Source organism: Crassostrea angulata, chromosome 5 (genome assembly GCF_025612915.1).
Source record: "Crassostrea angulata isolate pt1a10 chromosome 5, ASM2561291v2, whole genome shotgun sequence".
Lineage (NCBI taxonomy): Eukaryota > Metazoa > Mollusca > Bivalvia > Ostreida > Ostreidae > Magallana > Magallana angulata.
The window spans coordinates 43481392-43491779 of record NC_069115.1 but is presented as its reverse complement, the minus strand read 5'-3'; the positions used below and the strand labels follow the sequence as shown (position 1 = coordinate 43491779).

The following is a 10388-nucleotide window of genomic DNA, read 5'->3' as shown; positions in this document are numbered from 1 at the left end:
AAGCCAATCAAATTGGCGATGAATTTCATTATGTTTTAGAATGTAGTGCACTGCCACATGTAAGAAAAAAATTGTTTAGTAATTATTATCTTAAAAACCCAAACATCTTAAAATTTAGAACACTTATGTCATCTTCAAATCATGTAATACTTATGAAAATGTGTACTTTAATTAGAAAAATATTTGATTTGGTCGGTCATCCTACGTAACAACTATGACAAATTCATTGTTTACTTTATTCTGTTTCTTTTTGTAAATCCTGCTTTTCTTATACTTTTGTAAATAATTCTTCTGCACCTCATGTAACATTATATGTTATGAGTGAAATAAATGAACTTGAACTTGGACAGGACCATGCACTACCCCCCCCCCCCCCTTTCCATTTTTTCTATAATTTTTTTAAATATTGTATTTTAATTACTATCGTTAACAACCCCTTATATATGTCTCCAGTCGAAAAATTACATAAATATCATGACTCTGTGACATTTTATATTCACACTCGTTTTTTCACTTTATATAGAGAGAGAGAGAGAGAGAGAGAGAGAGAGAGAGAGAGAGAGAGAGAGAGAGAGCGTGTGAATATAAAATGTCAGTCGTGATAATTATGTTATTTTTAGACTTAAGACATATATAAAGGGTTGTTTAAGATAATAAATAATAAAAAATAATTTAAAAATATATATAGAAAAAATTGGAAAGGGGGGGGGGGTGTACACGGTCCTGTCCACGAGCACCTGTGACTATGCTCTTGTCCCAAGATATCCTCAATTTACATTTTGCTTAGTTACTCGATACTTACATGTATAAAAACTTCGGGGTCTAAATTTCCAAGATTTCTCCGTTGAAACGCCCCCTTCAGCTCATCAGGTTTCAATATATGGCTAAAAATGTGATGTCTACGGGGATTTTGTATTGAAGCAGACCCGATTGATAACGTTAAAAAATTGTGCAAAGTATTCCGAGTGACTTCCGATTGGAGAAAAGATGTCAAAATTTCCCATTATAAATCTCCGTAAGAAATCTTTTTTCGTTCCTTTGATTTTTTCCGAGTGAAAATGATCATTTGTCAATGAAGATATCTTGAAAGTATCCCCTTTCATCTATTTCAGTTGCACTCCTTGCACAGGCATGTCTATTTTTCTTAAAAATCGGCGAAATGTGCTGCACAAATATCTTGGGACAGACTATAAAACTTTGTTTAGACCGGAGAGGGGAATGTATGTGTGTAGATGGCATAACCTGCTAATAACTTACGACACAAATAGGCCCCCGGGGCTCCGTGTTTAGACTGGACTCAGCACACGGGTAGTTGTGCCTCTACTCCTATATCATCAAGGAAGTGAGGCGGTCACGGGTCAAAAACAAAAATAACGGCATGTGAATTGTTTCTTATTAAAGGTAAGTTTATGGGTATTATAATCTTTTAATTATAGAATACATTCATGCATTATTTCATTTTATTTCTAATAAAGAGTACATTATATGAAAAGGAAAAGGATTATTTACGTTTTCATCTATAGTGTCTACATTTAGTTATGAATTCTTTAATTTAGTCATTGACTGAATGTTGTGAGGCTTTTTTCGTCTTGTATAATAATCATAAAATGTTCTTATAGAATTAATAAGTAATTGATAATCACAATTTGACGGAATCAGGCATTTTTTTAAAGGACACGGGCTTTTATTTTCTAGTAGTTGGATAATTTCTGACATTATGATAATATTTTATTCTTTAATGAAACAACTTTCAATTAATTTTCTAAACTTTGTAGGCATCACCGATACAAATTAAAACTGAAGTAGAACTGAACGGCGAAAAAAAAACTAACTGCAAAATGCGTCGGACGTGTAAAAGAAACCCGTTTTTGATATTGTGTGCCCTCATGTGTGTATTAGTTGTAGCAAATTTTTGTGACTTAGTTGTAAGGTATCAAATGAACTCGACAGACAATTCAATGAATTTGTCCGACATCGGCGATCTGGAATCTGAACAACTTGCTCAAACAGGTCGCAGACACAGAAATCTCGAGCAGATTCACAGAGAAAATTTGCATGGCAGCAACGTTCAGCAAAATGATGATTTGATGTGGATCCAAGAAATGAGTGACGTGTATGAAAGGGCTCCATTGATGAACCCGGATAAGGACGAGTTTGTAAAACAAAACAATACCTCAGATGAATGTAACGATTTTCATTCCTCCTTTAAAGAAAATCTACAAAAAGTTTTGAATTACTCTTTTAATGTGCCGGAGAAGTATTTAAAACTGTTGAATCTTGATAGAGTTGGAATAAAAAGTATCACCAGTAAGTCTGTGGATTCGCCATACCCGATTCTGGCTTCTGCGTCATCATCTAACCATTATAATGAAATCCAGGGATTAATTAGAGATTATCATCAAAATCTTCTGCCACTTTATCCAAACATGAAGTTGATTCTGTATGACTTAGGACTGAATAAAAACCAACTAAAACAAATGAAAAAATACTGCAAATGTGAGATAAGACAATTTCCTTTCCACAGTTTTCCAAATCATATTCGCAATCTGAGTGGCTTTGGATGGAAACCGCTTATTATACAACTTTTGTTGATAGAATTTGATTTTGTCATGTGGGCAGATGCTTCCGTGCGGTTCAATGGCAAACCTCCAAATAAACTTATTGAAGGAGCTAAGGAAGTTGGTGTTCAAATAATTCCAGGATGGGGATCTATTGCAGTGAGGACCAATCCACAAACGTTTGCGGCTCTAGGGGAACAAATGTGTATGTTTGATTACCCAGAACTCGAAGCAACATGGATGGCGTTCAAAAGGTCCGAGTTTACTCTGACGGCGGTAATGAAGCCGTGGGTATCTTGTGCATTACAATACGGCTGCATGGATTTCGACAAATCAAAATCGTATCTGAGATGCCCACGAGGCAAAAAGCAAAGACTCGGATCTTGTCATAGGTTTGACCAGTCTGTGATTGGGATAATTCTTACAAGACTGTTTAATCATAAATCGCATCTTTGTCAATTTATTGTGAATGGAATAGGATCTATCAAAAGAGGAGAGTATGTTAAATATTTTCCCAAATAAAAAAAAAAGATTTCGGCTTCCGCTGCAAAACACAAGGAAAGCTTAGTAAAACATGTACATGTATTTAATACTGTTTGTGGTCATTGCAGAAAACTACACAACTCGCATTGTAAGCTTAAGAATTTTCCAATCTTTGACATTCAATCGAGACAAATAGTTGGAATATTGACTTCTTTTAAAGTTAATAGAAACCATCGAAAAACAAAACAACTGGGCATCCTCGTTTCAACAAAGCCACATATTGCAGGTGATTTAACTCTTAGAATTTGTAGCAATGCGCAGTTTCTAAATCAAGAAATTAGCCTTCTTCATTTAGATGAAAAGAAAATTTTAATTAATATTTGATATGTAGTGTTGTTTTCTTTCAGGGTTTTTTTATATATATATTTGGGGGGGGGGGTATTTTGTGTGTGGGGTGGGTTTTTTTCTATATGTTTTTGTTTTGTGAGTATGTGTGGGGTTTTTTTTAATTTGGTTTGTGCAAACCAACAAAAAATTATTTTCATTTACTCCAAATCCTCATTCTTTTTTTTGCAATATCATAGCGTACCATTAAAATACTAAAATTAAAGATTAACCAAATAGATTATTTCAACATGCACTACATTGTACAAGTATATATTATTTCATGCAGTAACTGTTATTAGCTCTCTCTCATGACGATCTCTGTTTGCCGCAGAGCGATTTGGCCGCAAAAAAAAGATCTTTTTAGTAGTTCTCTACAGTGTTAATGTGTTTCGCATTTTCCACTAAAGCATTGCAAAATGTAACCATGAACATTGCTTTAGGGTCAGCAAATAAAATATTAAAAATTCTAAGGCAATGATTTAAGTACGTTATCTGTCGAATACATCGTGTTCTGTATTTATAAAAATTAGTCTCGGCTCTGATGAACCTTAAAACTCTGAGATTTTATTCCATACCAATTTCTTCTAAAACATTCGATCTAATGTATAATGAATGAATAAGTAGTTGTTTCAACTTACATGTAACTGTCAAAAAATCAGTTAACCCCTCTGGATCTATGCTAATGGAACATCGGATCGAGATTTCAGCCGTTGCGTAAATGGCAAAGCAGGACTTAGCGCAATGTCTCATTCATAGTTTTTGTGCGACAATTAGTGGACGAGCCCAAATTGGGATCATATTCTCACGAGAACACCGCGTGTACACACATGTATCACAGGTACATAGCCAGGGGGGGGGGGGTCGCAGCAAACACTATTTCTCAACGTTACATACCGTCCACTTTTGTTGGAGCATTTGTATATTAATGATGTATCCACGAATTAGGATTTTTATTCATAATTTTGAGAATTTCCCCTTGTTTTAACTGCTTGTCAAGATGTTTTGTAGATAAGGAGAAATGTAGTGCCTGTCGATTGATGCGATTGTATATTTTTTCGAATAAAGGAATAACTAGGAACTTTACGGACAATTGCCACTATTACAATGTAATGTAGCGAGCCAATTCACTTGTCACAACAAATAGACAATAGCAGCTGAAATACTGTTTTCTCATTAGGCTTCTTATTTTAACAGTTACTAAAACTTTGATAATAAAATGAACAAAAAGAATTAATAACGTTTTACAGTTTTTTATTTGTTTTTTGATCAATAAACTGAGTAAATGCCAGTCAAATAACAGAGTTAGTAATTTAAATGCACAATAGAAGTCCAAAACTGGAAACACAGGGCAATAGAGCCGGATTATAACATGGACTGGCAGCTGTGGAGATTGGTTCAGCTCTGGAGTTGTTTGTCATACTCATACTCGCCCAGACCTGCCCCCACGCGCTTCAGCTGGGTGACATGGTCAGAAATCTCCTTGATGGCATTAACCTGCTCCTCAAGGAATTCCGACTCGATGAAATCACACATCTGGAAAATAACAGATAAGGACATCAAATAATTGCTGCCATTGCAGATTTGTAATATTATCCAAGTCAAAAACTTGAGAACGTTTGCTCTTCCTTTGCGATTCATTACACCTTGCACATTGATAGTTATCAAATTAAAAATATTCAAAATTTTAATATTTTCTTTTAATAATTATTATGGCGAATTTACCCATCATGAATTACACATTGCCCATTTACTAAATATTAAAAGCCATTTGCATTTTTTAAATCTCGCATACTCGAACAAGAAAAAAATGTTGCAACCTTCTATCAAGACATTTTGATACAGAAGAGATATGGAAAAAATGTCAATATGTATCAAGACAATTAAAAATTACCTGAGCATCGCGGTGACCATCTGCCAACTTGTGAAGGTCAAGCAGGGATTGGTTGACACTTTTCTCCAGTTGGAGGGCTATCTGCATGGCGTCAAGTCCTGTTCCCCACTCATCACGGTCAGGTTTCTAAAAACGAACAGCATGTTTCATTACATTCAAAGTTTTATTGAAAAGAGAAAAAACCTTTTTAAGGATTCCCAATTTTCTCCATTCACGAAATAATCAAATTGTTCTTGTGTATATTCTAAGTCCTTCTGTTCATAATGAAATCGTTTATTTTTAGTGATAATTTCCATTTTAAAAAGAGGCTATAATTAAAGAGAAAGTGAACATTATACATTATGTTATATACCTTGATGTCTTGCAGCACAATACGGCCTCCCCTCTTGTTCTGGTATTTCATCAACTTCTCGGCATGCTCACGTTCCTCGTCAGACGAGTGCTTGAAGAACTTATGAAATCCTGGCAAAGCCACATCGTCCCGATCGAAGTAGAGAGCCTAAAATGATAATAAATACGGAAACTATAATCACGTTGTCAACACGTGATAGTTATGTCGGTCACGTGTTTCTATGTTGACATTTTTCACAAAACGCCAATACCATAAAAATAATCACCACTTATCCAATATTACTTATCATAGGCTAGAAGTTTTATGTCAATCGATATTAATATAATTGTCACAGAAATTATAGACGGCGGTCGTGAGAAAAAACCAAGATGTCTGCCTTATCGGCTTAACTCACCATGGACTGGTATGTGTACGAGGCGTACAGCTCCATGTTGATCTGTCGGTTGATCCCTGCTTCACTTTCCTCGTGGAAGTTCTGGCGAGGCTGACTCTGAGACATTTTTTCGGATGTTGTTGAGTTTGTAAAACGTTAAAAAGAGAACGTGAAAGACTTCTGTGACAATCCCGCCCGTACGTTCACTGACGCAGCAAAACAGGAATTATCGGATGGCGCTTTCGGGGTTGGCCGCGGTATATATACAGTGTGTGACGTCAGACGACTCAGTTCCACCTGACCTGCCTGATGTCATGCGGTGTTAGGTTAAATTGTTACCTGTCGTATTTTGCCCGCCTCATCGTAAATTTCATCATTTTATTATACGAGTAGACCTACAATGTATTACATGCCTTTTAATTTTGATATGCAATGTTACAATGAGCTCTTTCTTTCAATAGGATGGAATCCATACTTTTTTGCATGATTTATCGTCAATTAAATAATATTTTTCAAGGCCTTATTTGATGATTAATTCGAGAATTTATGATTGAAGGAAAAAATACATTTTTTCTGCAGTAACCAATTACACTACCCATAAAGCCCACATGAATTATCATTTAATTTTAATATAGTAATGATACATTACGTAAGCACAACTCTTCTTTAACCGCTGCAAGGAATATAAGTTGAATTTTTGTAGGTATTATCGATAAATGAAACACAATGTGTAGATCTATGTGCATATCACCAAGAAATTCCAATTTTTTAACTTTTCTGGGAATTTTGGCTCTTTTGAAATTTGAATTTTGGTCCTGTATTGAAGATAATATTGAACAGTTTGTAATCACAACTCCCTTTTAATTCATTGTAAGTTTTTTGGCATATAGGACCATTGATAGTGTGTTGGCATATTACCAGGAAATTCAAATTCACTTTTTTGGGGGGGGGGGGGGGGGGGTCGGTTCTTTTAGAGTTGGTTTTTTTTATAGATAAAAGGAGTAGATGTGCATATTTTTGGAAAATTTTTAACCGGTGTTTTTTTTTTTTTTTTTTTTGCAAGTTAATAGTTATACGCTCTCTGTCAAATAATTTTGGGTATTCAGTACTTAGTAAACCATGCCCTGAATCTTTATACATAATGTGTAGCATGGTAAAGTAATGTGGCGGGGAATATGGGTATGTGAGGCTATTTACTTTTCATTGAATAAAAAATATTTTTATCGATTTGAAATCACAGGAATGTTATTATTTTTAATTCTTACAAGTTAAAGCAAGAAGAATATATTGCATCCTTTGGTACTAAACGCACAGGTAGCGAATGTATTTCCCACCGATTTGATGACGTTCGTTCTACTTTGTGACCTGCAATGACTACCCTAAACAAAAGGAACGTGATATCAAACTGTTTATTATGTAACGATAATTCATATGATGTACAAACTAACATGGAAGGGGGGTACTTAACTGGACGTTAATAAAATTAATAAAAATTACAGTTTGTTCTATCATTCATTAATTAAAGCTCACATGACTGTCAAAAATCCATCAAACTCACGTGTACAGTAATTGTCAATAACTCCAATTTGATAATTATTAAAAAGTTGAGAGAAACATATAACTTGCCATTAAAACCGTCTCGTGCATTTCAGTGTCAAATTGTAAAAAATCTACATTTTGTGAATAAATTTTACTTCTGTAACATCTTATAACGGATACTCTTAAATTGTATATGGGTCATTCTCAAAAAAGGTGGATTTTTTCAAGTACCACTTGTTTAAAAACAAAGTACTTACAACCAGATTGAATTTATCATAGTTTGTATCGGGCATATCATGATGTTTGTTTGCTAAAATATGCCAACAGTACATCAAATGAAAATCTATAAAAATACGATATTTACAACCACATGAAAAGGAAACAGTCTTTGGTGTAACGCATAAGAAATATTCATAAATTTCATTAAATCTTATTGTTCATGCACTTGGTTTGGTGTTAAAGTTAAATTTTTTGAAGTTTTTCTTGAACTTAATCATAAAACAAGAATTTGATAATGTATTTTCCTTAATTTTTCATATTTGGTTTGTGAATGAGAAATATGCATCTATCTCATGACATTGTATTGCACACTGAAAACTTCTTCTCCATTTAATGTCTGATTTTTTTTTTTGGGAGACACTTGTAAGTGACATGAAAAATAATCTTAAGTGAAAAAACCTCAATATTTCTTGAAAAATCTTTGAAAATAAAAACAAAATAAGGGATGTTACACTAAGGACAATTATTGTTAGTCCAAATGTTATACCAAGGACAACCTTTATTTAAACACAAAAATATCAGATTTCAAAATAGAGACAACTGAATGTTTTCATAGCTATAACTTATGAATGCATATATTTAACAGTAATCATTATCAATGTGCATAATAGTGCCCCTAAAGTCAAATTATTTACACAATTTAGTTCCAGTATGTTTCACCAAGGACACTTATGCTACACCATGGACATTGTCTATTATAAGAATCAAAGTTTTAATATTTCAATTTGTTTTGAAAGCTTGAATGTATTTTAAATGAATTCAAAATTACCAAATGCACTTTTCAGCGGATATATTATACATGTTACTGTTATTCTCTACAAGTTCAGGCGTAAAATTTAAGTTTGTTATACAAAAGACACAACATGTTACACCATGGACACCATTTTATCTAGTTGATGAATAATTTTAGTATTTTATTATACTACATTGCATAATCTGTCATAAAATGTATTTATACAATACTTGTTTTATTAATTTTTCTATCAGAAATACATGCATGGGAATTGAAATACTCTTTTGCGTAACATTAAAAGTCCTTGGTAACACATTTTGTTTAAAGTCAAATAATATTTTTTAGGGAAAATTTGGCTTAAGCTGTAAGTCCAATATCAAATTCAATATTAATTATACTTGAATTGATAAATTTGATTTGATTTGACAATGCTGAATTTTTTTAAAATGAATATTTTAGGTCATATGTCCTTGGTGTTAATTGTATGTGTCTTTGGAGTAACAAAATATTGCATGATTGAGAAATAATCTAGATCTACAGCAAACAGATGCTTCAACATTATATATAAGCATAAACTAACAAATGTGATACATTGTGATATATTTATTGAATAATTTCATCATATCTTTCCCAAAAAAATAAATTATGTAAATTATAGTCTCTGGGATAACAGTGATAGTCTATGGTGTAACTTTTTGTTCTTGTTACACCAAAGACTGTTACACAAAGGACATATGTCTCTGCTAAACAATTACTGCTCCCTCAGAGTAAAAGAGCATATTATCTGCTACAACAACACATAGCAATAGTTTGTCTGTTTTCCAGAGTGTCTAAATATTTCTTTTTCCTAAGTATTTCCTGTTAGCCCAAAGACAATATAAAAAGTTACACATTTATTAAGGTCTTCCGTTTCCAACGGAAGACCTTATAGTGATTGTAATGTTTCTTATTAAGGTCTTCCGTTTCCAACGGAAGACCTTATAGTGATTGTAATGTTTTTTAAGGTCTTCCGTTTCCAACGGAAGACCTTATAGTGATTGTAATGTTTCTTATTATTATTATTATTTTTTTTTGTCCGTTTTTTGTCCGCAAGATTTCTCAGAGATGGCTGGATGGATTTTCTTGAAATTTTCAGGACTGACAGAAAATTATAATATCTCCAGGCGTTTTTTTCATTTTTTCAAAATTCACTTCCTGTCGTCCGTTTCCTGTCCCGCGACAAAAAGCTATGGACAATGAGATCTCAGAAACGATAAAGACTTGAACCTCCAAACTTTGAGGGATGATAGACCTATAGTTGTAGATGTGTTTAAACTATTTTGTTTTGTTCGTCGTAACTTCCGGTCGTCACCGGAAGCTCTTCAAAAATTATGCTTTTACGCATTTAATATATTTCTCGGAGAATTGAAATATAAGTATAAATGCTTACATATGTCATCTATCCGATGATTAAAAAACATAAAAATTCTACTTCCGGTGAGATATCTCAAATATCTCATGAAGCCTTTTTTAAAGTAAATGTTTGAACCCCGAGATCTCAGAAACTGTAAGTGATCAAAACACGAAACTTACAGGGATGATAGACATTTGGTAGAAGATGTGTTTAACCGTTTTTATTTGGTTGACCGTCACTTCCGGTCCACACAGGAAGAGTTCAAACAAATCAAGTTTTTTAAAAGTTTAACTCGATTTTTCAGAGATGCATGGATGGATTTTCTTGAAATTTATAGGACTGATAGAGAACGAAAATATCTCTAGGCATTTTTTTTCATTTTTTCAAAATTCCCTTCCTG

General features: G+C 33.4%; 2 protein-coding genes across 2 annotated transcripts; one reads left to right on the top strand and one right to left on the bottom strand.

Annotated features, from left to right (window-relative positions):
- The first annotated feature begins 1332 nt into the window (after positions 1-1332).
- Positions 1333-3439, top strand: LOC128185815 (uncharacterized). The gene is made up of 2 exons (XM_052855483.1): positions 1333-1401; positions 1776-3439. Exon 2 carries the CDS (start codon positions 1839-1841, stop codon positions 3078-3080), a length of 1242 nt encoding a protein of 413 aa, XP_052711443.1. The 5' UTR covers positions 1333-1401; positions 1776-1838; the 3' UTR covers positions 3081-3439.
- Positions 3440-4662: 1223 nt separating this feature from the next.
- Positions 4663-6293, bottom strand: LOC128185864 (soma ferritin-like). The gene is made up of 4 exons (XM_052855538.1): positions 6066-6293; positions 5672-5818; positions 5320-5445; positions 4663-4961 (listed from the first exon to the last, which is right to left on the bottom strand). Exons 1-4 carry the CDS (start codon positions 6168-6170, stop codon positions 4824-4826), a joined length of 516 nt encoding a protein of 171 aa, XP_052711498.1. The 5' UTR covers positions 6171-6293; the 3' UTR covers positions 4663-4823.
- Positions 6294-10388: the final 4095 nt, after the last annotated feature.